The sequence below is a fragment of the Hypanus sabinus genome, chromosome 3 (genome assembly GCF_030144855.1).
Source record: "Hypanus sabinus isolate sHypSab1 chromosome 3, sHypSab1.hap1, whole genome shotgun sequence".
NCBI lineage: Eukaryota > Metazoa > Chordata > Chondrichthyes > Myliobatiformes > Dasyatidae > Hypanus > Hypanus sabinus.
The window spans coordinates 131,615,035-131,633,338 of NC_082708.1; the positions used below are offsets into that span (position 1 = coordinate 131,615,035).

The 18,304-nt window shown below is 41.4% G+C and overlaps 1 protein-coding gene across 6 annotated transcripts in view; it reads right to left on the reverse strand.

The window, feature by feature from the left end:
* The window catches only part of LOC132391662 (interleukin-15-like), a 109,892-nt gene that overhangs the window by 51,421 nt on the left and 40,167 nt on the right, over positions 1-18,304 (reverse strand). For 4 of the 6 annotated variants that reach the window (XM_059965148.1, XM_059965147.1, XM_059965146.1 and 1 more), the window contains exon 2: positions 6,898-7,007. In XM_059965148.1, coding sequence (XP_059821131.1) covers positions 6,898-7,007 — 110 coding nt within the window. Of the gene's footprint in view, positions 1-6,897; positions 7,008-8,470; positions 8,551-15,809; positions 16,036-18,304 lie in introns of those variants that run through there. The other 2 variants (XM_059965149.1, XM_059965151.1) reach the window with 2 other exon arrangements.

Below are 18,304 nucleotides of genomic sequence, written 5' to 3' on the forward strand. Positions count from 1 at the left end.
TCTCCAGCAGATGTGCCTGAAGGTTGTCATATCTTGCAGCCCCATTCTGATATCACAGAGTAACTTCTGTGATCATGTGAGCAACAACCTCTGATCCTCACTGAGACACGAAGCAACTGAAATTTGTCACTGACCCATTTTCAGCCAGTCCAGAAGAACAGAATGATCATTATTGACCTTTCCAATATCGCATTACGTAGCAATTGTTTCTGAAACTATGACAGCTATCATGATTATTTGGCAGAACATTCATTTGTGACCTGGTTTTTCCTCCCTTCAATCACCACAAATACACTCCAGCCCAAGGGTTTCTCAACCCACTGGGTGGGCTGGACAGTGGCATCAGGAAAGGGCAGAGACAGCAGCAACATTGCATCAAGCATTTTCTCCCAGATGAGCTCAATGATCTACAGAACATGGAGGCCCATCACAGCCCCCAACAACCCCCTGACTGCAGTCTGAGGACATTGTGAGGGCATCCTTCAAGAGAGTGAATCCATGGAAAGCATCTGGCCCAGTACTATATATAAAAAAATGCTAATTAACTGGCGGGCGTGTTTTCGGACATCTGCTACCTCTTGCTTCAGCAGTCTGAGGTACCCGCCTGCTTCAAGCAGGCTTCAATCATAGTGGTGCCCAAGAAGAACCTGGTAACCTGCCTCTGACTATTGTCCAGCAGCACTTACATCCACTGTGATGAAGTTCTTTGTGGGACTGGTCATGAAGCACATGAACTCCTGCCTGAGGACTGACCTGGCTCCACTCCAATTTGCACACCACCACAACAGGTCAACAGCAGATGCCATTCCACTGGCACTTCCCACAGCTCTAGAGTGAATTTTGTGAATGAAGTGGAACATCTAGACAATGAAAATACACAGCAACACACAAAATGCTGGAAGAACTCAGTAGGTCAGGCAGCATGTTGAAGATGGCATAGATGTTGCTTTTCCACGCTGAGGGTGGCCTCATCATAGCAGAAGAGGAGGCCATGGACTGACAAGTTGGAATGGGAACTGGGATAGGAATTAAAATGGTTGGCCATCAGGAAATTCTATATTTTGTAAATGGAGTGTGGGTTGCTTGATGAAGCAGTCCCCCAATTTACTTCTCACCACTGTAGATAGATCATATCAAGAACATCAGATACAACAGAAGACCCCAACAGATTTATAGCTGAAGTGTTGCCTCACCTAGGAGGACTGTTAGGGCCCTGAATGGGGGGGGGGGGGGGTAAATGGGTTGCTGTAGCATTTCTGCAGCTTGCAAAAGTTCAAATTCAAAATAAACATTACCAAAGTACATATACAGTATGTCACCATATACCACCTTTTCTTGCGGGGAAATCACTGTAAATACTAGAATCAATGAAAGAAGAAGTTTTGTAAGCAATTTGCAAAGCGTCACTATGATTCACCAGTGCCATTTTGGTACAGGGATACATGCTAGGAAGAACATTAGTTGGGGGGGGGGGTAAAATGGACAAGGGTATCAAGAAGAAACTGAGCCCCGTCATCAGCAGAGAGCAGAGAGTGCAGTGGGGGTGGGGGGGCAAAAGGGCCAAATGGCCTACTCCTGCACCTAATGTCTATTGTCTAAAGAGGTGTTTGGTGTTAGGGCCCCATTGAAGATGGTGGACGTTACAGAGAATGGTGTGTTGGATGCAAAGGCTCATGGGGTGGTAGGTGAGGACAAGGGGAAACTGTACCCACGTTAGGCCGGTAGAAAGATGGGCTGAGTGTGGATGTCCAGGAAATGGAGGAGATGTGGGTGAGTACAGCATCGATGGTGAAGGAAGTTAAACCCCGTTCTTTGAAGGAGGAAGACATCTCTGGTGTCCTAGAAAGGAAAGCCTCATCCTGGGAACAGATGCGGCGGAGACAAAGGAACTGAGAAAAGAGAATACCATTTTTACAGGAGAGAGGATGGGGAAAGGTATAGTCCTGATAGCCATCTTCAATGGGATCCCAGCAGCAAGCACATCTTTATCTCCCCTCCACAGGAGATTTCTTCCTCTACAATTCCCTTGGCCATTTGTCTTTCCCCTCTAATCCTCCTCCTGGCACATGTCCCTACAAGCGACAAATGCCAAACCTGCCCTTTCACCTCCTCCCTCAGTTCCATTCAGACCCCAAACAGTTCTGCCAAATGAGGCAGTACTTCACCTGCAAATCTGCTGGGGTCATTTATAGTACCTAGTGCTCCCAATGTGGCCATCTCTACATTGGTAAGTCCCAAATGGGGAGGGGAGGGCAGCACTCTATCAAGCACCACTACTCAATCTGCATAAAGCAGAATTTTCCCACGGCCAACCATGTTAATTCCTACCTCCATTCCTGTTTTGACACGTCAGTCCATGGCCACCTCTTCTGGGTCAATGAGGCCACTCTCAGAGTGGAAGAGCATCACATTGTATTCTGTCTAGCTAGTCTTCAACCTATTGGCATGAACATAGAGTCCTCCTTCCAGTCATTTTCCCCTCCCCCTTCACTTCCCTACCTCTTCTTACCACCCATCACCTCCCTGAGGTGCTCCTCCATCTTCCCTTTTTCCCCCATGGTGCACTCTCCTATCAGATTCTTTCTTTTCTAGCCTTTTGCCTTTCCCACCCATCAGCTCCCAGCTTTTTAACTTCATTCCTCTCCCCCGCACCCCCCCCCCCATGCATCTGGGTTTCACCTATCACCTTCTAGCTTGTTAACCTTCCCCACCATCCACCTTTTTGTTCTGGCATCTTCCCACTTCCTTTTCAGTCTTGAAGAAGAACCTCACCCCAAAAAGTTGATTATCCATTCATTTCCATAGATGCTGCATGACCTGCTGAGTTCCTCCAGCATCTTGTGTGTGTTGTTTTGGATTTCCAGCATCTGAAGAATCTTTGTTAATGAAAATGCATACATCAGGATGTTCTTCATCAACTATAACTCTCAGCATTCAACACTATCAACCCCTCAAAACTAATCACTGATCTCCAATGCCTAGACCTAGATAACTCCCTGTGCAACTGGATCCTCAATTTGCTCACTTGTGGACACCAGTCAATATGGATTGGCAATAACACCTCCTTCACAACCACCAAAGGTGAATCACAGGGCCGTGTGCTCAGCCCTCTTCTCTACTTGCTTTATACTTATGACTGTGTGGGTCAGTACAGTTCCAACGCAATGTTTAAGTTTGTTGACAACACCACTGTCAGATGGTGACAGATTGGCATATAGGAGGGAGTTCGTAAATCTGATTGAGTGGTGCCTCAATAACAACCTCTCACTCAAAAACCAAAAAGCTGATTATCATTTGCAGGAAAAAGAAGCCAGTCCTCATTACAGGATCAGAGACGAGGAAAGTCAATAACTTTAAAGTCCTTGGCATTATCATATCATAAGCTCTCTCCTGGGACCAGCACACGTGCCATTACAAAGGCGGCAAAACAGTGCCTTTACTCTCTTATAGGTCTGTGCAGATGCAGCACATCATCTGAAACTCTGACACATTTCTGTAGATGTACAGTGGAAAGTACCCTGAAGAGTTGCATCACAGACAAAAATGCAAAACGCCAACACCCAGAAATGAAAAAAGTCGACAGAAAGTGGTGGAATCCGCCTCATCCATCACAGGCGAAACGCTCCCCACCACTGAACTCATTTACAAGGAATGCTGCACTCATCATCAATACCCCAACACCCAGGCTGTGCTCCCTTCTCATTATTACCATCAAGCAAGAGGAAAGTGCAGGATAGATGTATTCCAAAAGCACAGAAATACTCAAATGGCAAAATAGTAAAACCGTGGCTGACAAGGGAAATCAAAGCTAATGTAAAAGCAAAAGAGGTCATGCAACAAAGCAAAAAATCAGCAGGAAGATAGAGGTAGCTTTTAAAAATCTACAGAGAGCAACTAAAAGCATCATTAGGAGGAAAAGATGAAATCTGAAAGCAAGCTAGCAACCAATAGCAAAGTGAATAGTAAAAGCTTAAAAAATAAAAGAGGTGAAAATAGATATAGAACTGCTAGAAAATGAGGCTGGAGAAAAAAATAACAGGGGACATGTAGATGACAGATGTACTAAATGAGTATTTTGCATCAGTCTTCACTGTGGAAGACACTAGCAGTGTGCCAGATGTTGAAGAATATGAGGGAAGAGAAGTGAGTGCAGTTACTATTACGAGGGAGAAGGTGCTCAAAAAGCTGAAAGACCTAAGGATACATAAAATCACCTGGACCAGATGAACGGCACCCTAGGGTTCTGAAAGAGTTAGCCATAGGGATTATGGAGACATTAGTAATGATCTTTCAAAAATCATTGGACTCTGGCATAATGCCAGAGGACTGGAAATTGCAAATGTCACTCTACTCTTTAAGAAAAGAGGAAAGCAGCAGAAAGGAAATTATAGACCAGTTAGCTTGATCTCAATGGATGGGAAGATGTTGGAGTCAATTATTAAGGATGAGGTTATTGAGTATATAGTGACACAGGACAAGATAGGACAAAGTCAGCATGGTTTCTTTAAGGGAAAATCTTGCCTGACAAACTGGTTGGAATTCTTTAAGGAGATTACAAGTAGGATAGATAAAAGGGATGTACTGGATGTTGTATATTTAGACTTTCAGAAGGCCTTTGACAAGATGCCACACATGAGGCTGCTTACCAAGTTAATAGCCCATGGTATTATAGGAAAGTTACTAGCATGGTTAGAGAATTAGTTGATTGGTAGGAAGTAGCGAGTGGGAATAAAAGGATCCTTTTCTGTTGGCTGCCTATGACTGGTGGTGTTCTGCAGGGGTTGGTGTGGGACCTCTTCTTTTTATGCTGTATATCAATGATTAGATGATGAAATAGATGGCTTTATTGCCAAGTTTGCAGATGATATGAAGATTGGTGGAGAGGCAGGTAGTGTTGAGTAAGCATGGAAGTGGAAAATAAAATACAATGTTGGAAAATACATGGTCATGCACTTTGATAGTAGAAATAAATGTGCAGACTGTTTTCTAAACTAGGAGAAAATCCAAAAAATCTGAGATGCAAAAGGTACATGGGAGTCCTTGTGCAGAACACTCTAAAGGTTGAGTCAATGATGAGGAAGATAAGTGCAATGTTAGCATTCATTTCAAGAGATCCAGAATACAAGAGCAGGAATGTGATGCTGAGGCTTTATAAGGCACTGGTAAGGCCTCACCTTGAGAACTGTGAACAGTTTTGGGCTTCATATCTAAGGAAAGATGTACTGGCATTGGAGAAGCTTCAGAGAAGGCTCACAAGGATGATTCGGGGAATGAAAGAGTTATCATACGAGGAACGTTTGATGGCTTTGGGTCTGTACTCGCAAGAATCAAGAAGAATGGGGGGGGGGGGGGTAATCCTACTGAAAGCTTTCAAAAGTTAAAAGGCCCAGACAGAGTAGATGTGGAAAGGATGTTTCCCCATGGTGGGGGAGCCTAGGACAAGAGGGCACCTCCTCAGCATGGGGGGGGGGGGGGGCATCCATTTAGAACGGAGGTGCAAAGAAATTTCTTTAGCCAGATGGTGGTGAATTTGTGGAATTTGTTACCACAGGCAGCTACAGAGGTCAGGTCAGGTCGCTGGGTGTATTTAAGGCAGAGATTGACAGGTTCTTGATTGGACACGGTATCAAAGGTTACAGGGAGAATGTTGGGGAGTGGGGCCGAGGAGGGGAAAAAGGATCAGCTTTGATTGAATGGCAGAGAAGACTTGATAGGCCAAATAGTCTAATTCTGCTCCTATGTCTTATGGTCTATTGTCTAATAGGAGCCTTGGGTCCCACACCAGCAAGTTATTACCATAGAACCATTAGGCTCCTTGACCAGCATGGAAAACTTTAACCACCTCAACACTGAAATGATTCCACAACCTATGGACTATTCTCAAGGACTCTACAACTCATATTCTCAGTCATATTTATCTTTTATTTGCACAATTTGTCATCTTTTGCACGTTGTCATTCTTTATGTATAGTTTTTCATAAATTCAATTGTACTTCTTTATTTTCCTGTAAATAGCTGCAAAAGTAGACAAATCTCAAGGTAGTATATAACATATACTGAACATACTTTGACAAAGTTGCTTTGACTTTGAAAGGCATAATTGAATCACAGATAATAACTCAAAACCACCTGCCACAGCAGTTATGTTAATCCTGAAGTGTGCATTGTTGAAATCGTACAAATTCTTCTTCAACCTTCACCACATTGTTCTGGATCTTGAATCTATAGTTCAAGTAATAATCTGACTTTTTTTTTTAAATGCTACGCTTCAGAAAAGGCAATCTGTCACCATTACTTATTTAGTCTATTTGTGACTCCAAATGTACCAATAGTTGAGGATCCCCACGACCCATCCCACACTATCCCTTCGACCCTCTACCATCAGGAAGGAGATACAGGAGCATCAGGACTAGGACTGCCAGACTGGGCAGTAGCTTCTTCCCTCAGGCTCTGAGACTGACGAACACTCTGCCACCACCAAGGTCTCGTTCACATTGTTTAATGTTTACAGCACTGTTCATCTGCACTACATGCACTCTGAATTATATTTTATTAACTTATTTGTAGTAATATTTTGTTTTACGTGCTGTGTGTGATGTGTGTTTTGTTGGATGCACTGCGGTCCAGAGGAACATTCAGCTGTGTATATGTAGTCTTTGGAAGGGCCCAAAATATGATTTGCAGAGGACATTTAAGTTCAAAGTGCAATTAGATAGGCAGTAAATGCTAGCTTTCCATTAATGCCCAGATTTTTAAAAATTATGCTGTACAAGTTACTAAGTGCAATCTAGGCTGCAGAAATTAAAAATCGTATAGTTGAAGGCACAATAATGACCAGCTTTACATAACATTCTTTATACATTGCAATATAACTGTTATCCGTAAATACTAAGTTACCATAGTAAGAGCAAGGAAATCCCAGTCTCGGTGTTAATGAATGTGAAAATATGGCAGTCCAAATTAAGGTGGTGGTAATAGTTGAAATAAATTCGTTTCACTTGCCTTCTCTGCAGAGAAAACAAAATGATACATATAAATTAATTTCTGCTAAAATATCATTGTCTAATTTCAACAATACACTCCATTATTGCTCAAAAACTTCCAATTGGTCAGTACTTTTGAAAAAAAATCAAAATTGAATATGAATACTCAATTTAAAATATATTAAATAGTAAAATTATAATATAGAACTACATGTAATGGCTTTACTATATCAATATCTTGCATGCAATATTGCTCTGCATTAAATATTAATACATTTGCATTCAAATATATATAATAAAAACTTCAATAATTCTATCAACACTTTGATGCAAATCCAGAATTAGTCAAAATATGAGACACCAGCTCAACTAGAATTCAACTTGCTAGCTTCAGTTATTATTTTCAGGTATTTTAAATACCATTGGCACTGGCATGCGTAACAGTGCAACAGATTTTAAGTATCTGTTGTCTCCTGTAGTTTGAGGGCACAAAGGACTAACAGAATTCCTTAAACACAAAACTACAAGGCCCATTAAAAATGCTGTGTGTTGTAGACAGTGCTGGGCTTTCAAACGCTTCTTTCTGTTCCAATGATTACCTTATCCTTTTATAATGAATCTTCCTACTTTGCGCCTTGTAAAAGTTATAATGTTGGTACATTTACCTCTAGCCACTCATTGAATGCCTTGCTTTCCAAAGTCATACAAATTGAAAATGATTTGTATATCTTGCAGCTCCCACTAAGTGGTGTGATCATCCTTGTCTGATTGTGACTTATTACAGTGACCCAGGCTCATTCTCCAATGTTTCCAAGGAGTCTGCTAATAATTATCCATTTTGTTAAAATAGTGAGGGCATAAGGAAAATTCAGTCTGAAGATCTTCTAATTTTCATTATAAAATATACAATTTTCAATATCCTAAATGAAAATTTTCAAGTAACTTAAACCAAAGTGCATTTTAACTGGATATGTCCAAAAATCACGCTGTAAATATCATTCACTAACATCAAAATGTCAACACCTCAAATTTTGATGACACTTCTGAAATACTGTAACTACATGCTTTACAAATTTCTTTACAACTCCCCTTTATCAAAGTAAATTTACCAAGAAATCAGTCCAACATGTTCAGCCCACACAGATCCCCAATCTTCCCAATGTTTCAATGATCCAAAACTCTGTTCATACCCCTCCACCATAGCATGCTCTTCACTTCTACTATGCCCTTACTCCTGCCTATCAAGTGGTATTGAGAAGTTAATATCGCTACATTCAATATCCTGCTTACTAATTAATGTCTTTCCTGCTTTTTGACTGCACACAGTACTTAAAGGACAACATTCTCTTTCCAAGTGTATCGTTGGTACTAAAATGAACTATTACCTTGATGGACCTTGTTCCCTCAAAATATTCCACAGCTGGTGACTTGCATTTCATGCTGGCTCTCCAGCGAGGCAGAATACTGGCCAAAAACTACACACTTACCAACATTTGCTTATGTCTCTTAACTCGATTCTGCAGTTCTATTAGAATCACAATTATCTTGAAAAATGGAGAACCCTGGATGTTCCCTCTTCTCCCCTCCTCCTATTGGACAAAAGATATAAAACTCTGAAAGCTTGCATCACCAGGCTCAAGGACAGCTCTGGACTGCTATACAACTACTGAATGTGCTGTCAGAGGACTCGGACTTCTCAGCCGAGTTATTCATAGCACACCCCTGTTCAGTGTGCTGTACCACTCTTCAACCCACCTATTTAACCCTAGCCTAACCGCAGGACAATTTGCAATGACCAATTAATCTACCAACCAGTACATCTTTGGAGTGTGGGAGGAGGAAAGCTAGAGCGACCGGAGGAAATCCATGCAGTCACAAGCACCGTACAGACAGTGAACTGAACTCTGACACCCCAAGCTGTAATAGTGTTGCACTAACCGCCACCTACCCTGGGCCGTGCTTGCACCTTACTGTCTACCTGTGCAGCACTTTCTCCGTATTGTAGCACGTTAGTCCACAGTTATTTGTTTTAACCTTGTCACAAATTGATCTGTATGGATGAATTGCAAGACGAATTTTTCAGTGCACTTCAGTCCTTCTGACAATAATACCAATTTACCAACTTATGTACCCAAGAAACAGCCAGCAGCCAAGCACTCACAGCAAACCTTAATATGATGCATTACTAGCAACATTTGAGCTAGCAATGTGCATGGAATTCAAAACTCAGGGTACTGTCTCTCATTCATAAGTCTGTTCAAGGGTTACACTGTCAAAACCCCTGTTCATGCACCCTTTTTAGTTCCATGCTCACAGGCTCTGCGCTTGTATGTTACTCAGAACTACTCATAAACAAACTTTGTTTTTTTCTGTGAGTTCCTCTGTGTTTTCTGTGTTACGCCTGAGCCCCCCCCCCCCACTCCTTTTTGAGAATCGCAAGATCGCTATTAAGTCAGGTCAGGAGACTAATTTGTAATAGTCTATCCAACCCAAGCTAGTGTTCTCAAAGCAGTTTTCCCCATCTCGTCCATGATCTGAAGACAATTCCCAACACCTTTGCCTCACTTACACATTTATTTCTCCTCCAACATTATACCCAATTAGTAATAAGGCCCATTTGACTAGTGAGGCATGTACAAGATGTAATCTTATAGACAGCATGCAAGACAAGACTTTAATTGTATCTTAGTGCATGCAACAATAATGAACCAATACCAAATTTGTAGTACATTCTCATAGACTTAGCTGAATTCCTGTGTCCCCAAGCTGCAATCCCACCGTTCATTGTGCAAATCTCTGCTTAAGTGATCACTGACTTACATGTGGCACTTATACTTCTATTGTAAACACTTTGCCTTCATTTTTTCTATAAGTGTACACAGCGAGTGTATGTGTTGTTTCAGCTTTGTTCCAAACAACTGAATAAACTACTGTGACTATCACTTGTGATCAGAATTACATCAGTCTGTTGACACTAAGCAAAGCCATGGATAGATTCATACATTGCTACCCCCACTTCATATGTCATCCCACCCGGATATGGTTTCCATTTCCATTAATTTTGTTCCAACTTCTTGAGTCCATTGTATGATGTTAACATAATTTTTGCAGCACTGCTTTGGATTTTGGTTTGCTGTTCTGATAGAATTAGTACAGACATCCTAAATATGAATGTCCTTAATATATTGTACAATATTTTTCTTGTCCTTTATATGTCACTTTCGAAAGGGTGATACCTGGCCTAGTTCACATGAAAAGGTTCTTTAAGTCCGCATTGAGAATCTGGAATAACTATAAACTGGGCACATTATGACTGCACCTGCTGCTTCAAATACTTTCTTAGTAATAATCTATTCTCTTCCACAGCATTATGATTTTCAAACTACACATTACCTTATTTGATAGCTATCACTTGCATTTCTGCCTAGAATAACTTCATTGACTAAGGGTTATTAGGACTACCATTTATACAAGTCCATTGCATCTATTTGCACTTCCTAAATGTTATTTTAAAAATCACCTTAGGTGCCTTCCTAAGTATAAGCACTGTGATGTGACGATAAGTAATAACATTTAACCAATCTGGAACAGTTAAATACAGAAGATCCACTTTCTCTGTCAAATGTGCTATATCCAATTCCCATTTATTCCAAATTATATCCAATGCTGTTATCCATTATATTCCTTTTCTGCCTTAACTATTTTAATCAGTTTAACAAGTACTTTACCACCAATTCATTTACTCTACACGTATTGATCCCAATTTTTGCATTTGTGTCATTATTACAAAGTGCAAGCAGAATGTTTTTAACATGTTAGCATTCTCAAGATTGTATTTACATTTCTGCTATCCAAAATATCGACCATCTTCCATGTCCAGATCATTGTAAAATCCCCTTCTTTGCATTCCCTTTCTTTAAAGCCCTCTAATTTCCTGCTTCAACAAATTTTTAATGTAAATTATTAACATTGCAAGTAAAGAACAATTATATAATACTGAAAAAGCTATTTTCACTGAATTAACACATTATAGCATTATAACTTTTGCTACTTATTAATTTTGCAACTGATACTAATAATTCTATACCTTGCTGGTTTTTAACATTTTCCCTTCTGCTCTGTCTTTAAAGCCTCACATGCATCTTTATACAAAAGATGATCATTGTTAATTGTAGTAAGATAAAAAATGAATATATGTACTGAACATTTATATTCTGTGGTTACTTTATTAGTTATGCCTCTTTAATGAAAATTTCTAACTAGCCAATTACGTGGCAGCAACTCAATGCATGAAAGCATGCAGACATGGTCATGAGGCTTAGTTGTTCAGACCAAACATCAGAATGGGGAAGAAATGTAATCGAAGTGACTTTGACCATGGACCGTGACTGGTGTAAGATGGGGTGTTTTGAGTATCTCAGAATCTGCTGATCTTTGGGGATTTTCACAAACAACAGTCTCTAGAATCTACACAGAACGGTGCAAAAAGCAAAACAAAACATCCAATCAGCGGCAGTTCAGTGGACGAAAATGCCTTCTAATAAAAGAAGTCCGAGGAGAACGGCCAAACTGGTTTAAGCTGACAGGGGGGCGACAGTAACGCAAAGAAAAGGTGACCAGAGGGATGCAACATTTGAGGTTGAGATCATTTCCCGATAAGCTCAAACTACAAAATGCCAATTCAAAATAAGCACAGAGAAATTATAGGAAATGGAAGTTCTTAAATCAAACCTACACATGGTTAATGTGGATGATAAACAGAATGTAAGCTCATGCTTACATTTTTTCCATAAAAAGACTTTGCAAATAACTGTAAACATGGAACATAGAGATTTACAGCACATTACAGGTTCTTCGGCCCACAATGTTGTGCCACGTAACCTACTCTAGAAACTGCCAATAATTATCCTGCCACATAGCCCTCTAATTTTCTGAGCTCTATGTACCTAAGAGGCACTTAAAAGACACTATTGTATCCGCTTCCGCTGCTGCTGGCAGTGCATTCCACGCACCCACCACTCTGTGTGAAAGACTTACCCCTGACAGCCCCTCGGTACCTATTTCCAAGCACCTTAAACTATGCCCCTGTGTTAGCTATTTCAGCCCTTGGAAAAAGCCTCTGGCTATCAACACAATTAATGCCTCTATAATCTTATAAGCCTCTATCAGGTCACCTCTCATCCTCTGTCACTCCAAGGAGAAAAGGCCAAGTACACTCAACCTATTCTCATAAGCTACGCCCTCCAATCCAGGCAACATCCTTGTAAATCTCCTCTGCATTCTCTCTGTAGTATCCACATACTTCCTGTAGTGAGGTGACCAGAATTGAACACAGTACTTCAAGTAGGGTTTGACCAAGGTCTTATATAGCTATAATATTACCTCACAGCTCTTACTCCCATGGTCAATGAACACTGACACACCAGACATCTTCTTAACAAAATTGTCAACCTGTATAGCAGCTTTGAGTGTCCTATCAACATGGACCCCAAGATCTCTCAGTTCCTCCACACTGCCAAGGGTCTTACCATTTATATTATATTCTGTCTTCAAATTCGACCTACCAAAATGACCAACTTCACACTTATCTGGGTAGAAGCCCATCTACCACTTCTCAAACCATCTCTGCATCCTATCAATGTCCAGCTGTAACCTCTGACAACCCTCCACACTATCCACAACAACCTCAACCTTTGTGTCATCGGCAAACTTACTAACCCACCCTTCTACTTCTTCAACCAGGTCATTTATAAAAATCCCAGAATAGATCCCTGCTGAACACGACTGGTCACCGATCTGCATGCAGAATGCGCACCATCTACAACCACCCTTTGCCTTCTGTGGGCATTTCTGGATCCGCAAAGCAAGGTCTCCTTGGATCCCATGCCTCCTTACTTTCTGAATGAGCCTTGCATGGGGAACATTATCATATGCCTTATTGAAATCCATATACACTACATCCACTGCTCTACCTTCATCAATGTGTTTTGTTACATCCTCAAAGAATTCAATCAGACCCATAAGGCACGACATTCCTTTGACAAAACCATGCTGACTATTCCTAATCATTTCGTGTCTCTGCAAATATTCATAAATCCTGCCTCTCAGGATTTTGTCCAACAACTAGCCCACCACTGAAGTCAGACTCACTGGTCTATAATCTCCTGCGTTATCTCTACTCCCTTTCTTGAACAAGGGAACAACATTTGCAAATGCCTAATCCTCTGGTACTTCTCCCGTCCCTATTGGTGACGCAAAGGTCAACGCAAGAGGCTCAGCAATCTCCTCCCTCACTTCCCACAGTAACTTGGAGTATATCTAGCTGGTCCCAATGACTTATCTAACTTAATGTTTTTCAAAAGCTCCAGCACATCCTCTTCTCTTAATATCTATATGCTGAAGCATTTCATCTGCTGTAAGTCATCCCTACAGTTGCCGAGGTCTTTTTCCTTGGTGAATACTGAAGCATTCATTAAGTACCTCCACTACTTTCTCCGACTCTGTTCACGTTTCCACTATCGCACCTGATTAGTCCTATTAGCACGCAGCTCATCCCCTTGTTCTTCACATACTTGTAGAATACCTTGAGGTTTTCCTTAATCCTGCTCACCAAGGCCTTCTCATGGCCCCTTCTGGCTCTACTAGCTCCATTCTTAATCTCTTTACCAGCAACCTTGTAATTTTCTAGAGCACTAACAGTACCTAGTTTCTTGAACCTTTTGTAAGCTTTTCTTTTCAATTAGAATATCTACATCCTTTGTACACCATGGTTCTTTAACCCTACCGTCCTTTCCCTGCCTCAATGGAACATACCTATGCAGAACTCCTTACAAATGTTCCCTGAAGTTTGCTACATTTCTGCCGTGCATTTCCCAAAGAGCATCTACTCCCAATTTATGCTTCTAAGTTCCTGCTTAATAGCATCATGTTTCTCCCCACCCCAATTAAATGCTTTCCCAAATTGTCTGCTCCTATTCCTCTCCAGCGCTATGGTGAAGGAGAGAGTTGTGATCACTACCTCCAAAATGCTCTCCCATCGAGATATCTGACACCCCACCAGGTTCACTTCCAAATACCAAATCAAATATAGCCTTGTAGCGGTGTGCTACACGCAGCGCTAAAATTACGACACGGAGTCGGTAACTGCAGTCGAAGGAAAAAACTTTATTCGAAATCTTCAGCCTCACTTTTAAACCTCCCTCAACCTGCCCCCCATGGCGCAGAGGCTCCAAAGCTCTGTGCTCGCAAACCCCCGTAGGCTATCTAATTGTGAGTCGGTTCGGATGTGCCAGGAAATGGGTCGCCACAGCCTCTCCTCTAGTTGTGTCAGGAAATCTTTCTGAAAACACCACAAACTTCATCCCATCTAAACACCTTGCTCTAGGGAGATGTGAATCAATATTAGGAAAGTTTCTCATCACAACAAACCTGATGTGTTTCCATATAACTAAAAAAGCCCTTGCTACAGAACTATCATTCTCACCAGCATACAAATGGTCATTAAGCGTACTTAGATAGCAAGGTCGATTTAGTAGGACTTCTGCCTTATTTCTTTGTGTTCATTCATTGTCCGTGGGTGGATACCGATTCCCCTTTTGCATTTACAGTCTTACACTGTGTGACGAGAACCAGGGACAACTCAGTCTTTTAGATACACACAAGAAATATTAATAATTGCTCAAGCTCTCAAATCTTAAAATCTGAAGCACTCCCAATGCATGTAGGTTTTCTAGATATAACAGTAGGGATTTTGCCTCAGTACTTTGCTCCTTTGGACACATACCGCCTTATCATTAAGCTCTCTAACAAGGTTAAACTTAACACGAGTGAATCTGCAGATGCTGGAAATAAATAAAAACACAAAATGCTGGCAGAACTCAGCAGGCCGAATAGCATCTATGGAGGAGGTAGTGACGAAACCACTCCTGATGAAGGGTTTCGGACCGAAACGTCGTCACTACCTCCTCCCATAGATGCCGTCTGGCCTGCTGAGTTCTGCCAGCATTTTGTATTTTTACAAGGCTAAACTTCATCAATTGAATGATACACATTTACCCATTGTTCAGTTATGTACTTAATATTTAATAAATATGTAACCCCCTGGGTCGCCTCAGGCTCGCTCAGCTCGTTCTTGTCTAGGGGGAGCAGCCTTCGGCCCCGCCAAACTGGGTAATCAGCTGGTGTGGATGCTGTGTGATGTCCCCGCCTCACCCAAAAACAGACAGTACACCATATGCGATTAAATGAGTACAATTTATAAAGGTTACTATAACTAAGTGATTAATAACGATACAGTATATATGAAGAGAAAATTAAAGAAAAGGCGCCAAACTTATCAAAGTCCAAACCACTTCGTGCACAGCCGTTGGAGCTCAATTTCTGAAGTCTTCTGGCCACCATTCGATCCCCTCCGAACTCCTCGACTCGCAGCTCAGGACCCTCCGAACTCCTCGGACGCTCCAAACAGCTCAGGACCCTCCGAGTGGTCAACCAAGCACATCTAGCTTCATCCCCCCCCCTCCTCGAAGAATCTCCTGGCCTCGGACCCCCTTTTGGGGTCCGATCCTCACCCAGCTTAGAGCATTTCGTCCTCTCTCTCAACCCCCTCGCGCCGATCTGCCCAAAAGCCCGTCAACAAAAGCTTACAGACTCAGAAGAAAGAACATTAATCCCTATTTGGTTTACAAAGGAATACCATTCTCGTTATCAGTAAATTAGCATTCCTGCGAGTTAACAAAAGGAAACCCTTTCCCATAACAAAAAGAAAAAAAAGAAACCCCCTTTACAAATATATCAATGTAAATGATTACCAGTTACTTTATCCACCTTTGACATACTGTGTTGTCAGTCCTTGACAGTTATCCTGTGCCTCAGAGCAGCGAGCTTCTCCAGAAACTCTCAACCTGCCCTCTCTTTCAATCTGTTGCTATTCAGGGATCCCACACTTTTAGACCATTGAAAGGAAGAAGATCAGTGTGGTGAGCAGAGGATACAAAAACCCAAAAGCGCATAACCACCAGGCTCAAGGACAGAACCAACTCCACTGTTAAAAGACCAACACATAGTTCTGTAGTAAGATATTGGACTCTTGACCTGCCGTAATCTACTTCATTAGCTCAGTAGCTGTTACACTTCATTCTGCATAGTTATTATTTTACCTTGTTCTACCTCAATGCACCGTAATGGTCTGACCTTTATGAACAGTGTGCAAGACAAGCTTCTTCACTGTATGTTGATACATGTGACAATTCCAGTTTGACTTAGTTTTCAGAAGGGAGGATATTTAGATTGTAAAATGATCAAAGAGGGGTGCAAATCAGTCAGAGAGCTTAATATTCAGAATTTGTTTTTACTCATGAATTAGAGGCCCAAATGAGAGCATGGTATTTTAAGATGATGGGATCTTCTTTTAAAACCATCGTTCATGATCATTTCTTCTTCCAGTGGTTGGCAAATCACTGGAATTTTCTACCCAAGAGGCTAAAGGACACTGGCTGTTTAGAAGTATTGAAAGTAGAGGATATAATTTTTGAAAGATCAAGGACTGAGGGCAATAGGGATCTAAAACAGAGAAGGAATGAGGACAGGAGCAGATCAGTCAGGTCATTTGGAACAGTGGGGCTGGATTTAAGAGGTTAAAGGACATAGTCTCAGTCCCATTTTATTCCGTTCTTGGGGTTTTAAATATCCTGCTTCAAGGAAATCAATCCACCTTCTTAGCCAGTCTGATGGGATCAAGGAGAATTGGATTCCACACTGGTCCTTTGGTTTCTCAGGAATCATCATAGCTGAGACAAGTGCTTTCTGGGTGCTTTGTTGAGTGATGAACTCCTCCTATTGGTCTTGGGCTTCCTGTGTGCTTCTCTATTAAGGATAATAATGTTTTCATTGCCTTCCTAAGTATTCCTCCTTCACTTTTTTTGTGGTCAAGAGCAACGAATTTGGAGGGAATATTGCATTTTTAAGGGAGTTGAGGCATTAAGAAATTTTTTTTCAATCCAAGTACAGCTTGAATTAATTGCCATGGAAGTTAGTTTTTTGCAGCAGCAGCATGGAACACTACAAAGCAAGGACAAACACAAGGATAGTCCAACTGGGGCAACTGAATTTATTTTAAGTCTCAATGTTGGAGAGGCTGGGCCAGGAAAGATGCTGATGCTGGTTCACTTATCCCAACAGTTGACAAAGAGGATTTTGCAGACATTGACAGTGGTATCTTGCCATTGCTTTGAGATACCTGCTTCAAGTAGTCTATGTCTAAGAAAGCTATGGGAGGACAGGTATCAGTGTTGCCCAGTAGACTGTGACTTTTGTGTCAGGATTGAAATCTCAGTTCTCAAACACCCTCTTTTCTCCAACAGCCAAAGACTGAGTTGATACACTAATAGTGATTTTCATCACTAATGCCTGCTTTTGCTGAGAAGCGGCTCCTGAGATGGGAAGCATTCTTGGTTCTCATCATGAACCTTCATTATCCGTGACACACACAAAACGCTGGAGGAACTCAGCAGGCCAGTCAACGTCTACAGAAAAGAGTACAGTTGACATTACGGTTCCAAGGCCCTTCAGCAGGACCGAAGAAAAAAAGACGAGTAGAGTTAAACCCTTTTTTTGGATTTCTAGCATCTGCAGATTTTCTTTCGTTTGTTTCTTCATTGTTAACGATCGTATTAGTACAGCTGGGGAAGAGCGGGAAATAGTTACATTGCAGATAAAGTGTGCAAGGTTCATCCCTGCACATGTTTCAGTGGACAAATTGGTGAATATCTGGAGTTTGACCTCTAGAGGTGGTCATAAATAAGTGCTATCTGCAATATGTATCTTGACTATTGATGTTGTGATAACTGCGTTCTTGTCTTACCTTCATGAGAGACATAAAATACATGGTTTACCAATGATACCACAACAGAACCAGTGTCGGTACAGGCTGGTGTTGAGCAGCACTGTCATCACATCTACACTTCGTTCAATCTGGTCCCCACCGCCACCTGCTCACCAGTGTTTATCTAACTTTATCTTAAAAGAAGTCAAAATCTCTACTTCTAACATCTTCTGATAAAAGTTCCAAGTTCCACCCACCCAATCAAGCAGTCCCTCTCATACCCATGACAAAAATTTCAGAATCAAGAGCTGGAGTGGGAACAATTCTCCCAGTTTCCAAAGGGTTGGCCAAGAAGGTGGGCTAAACTGCTTGAAACAATATTTCAAGACCTTCAACAACACAGGAATGAAACAAAAAAAAATCTCATCTCTGCCTTAAATGAATCATCCTATATTCTTAAACAGAGACCTCTAGTTTCAGGTTTTTCCAGAAGAGTAAT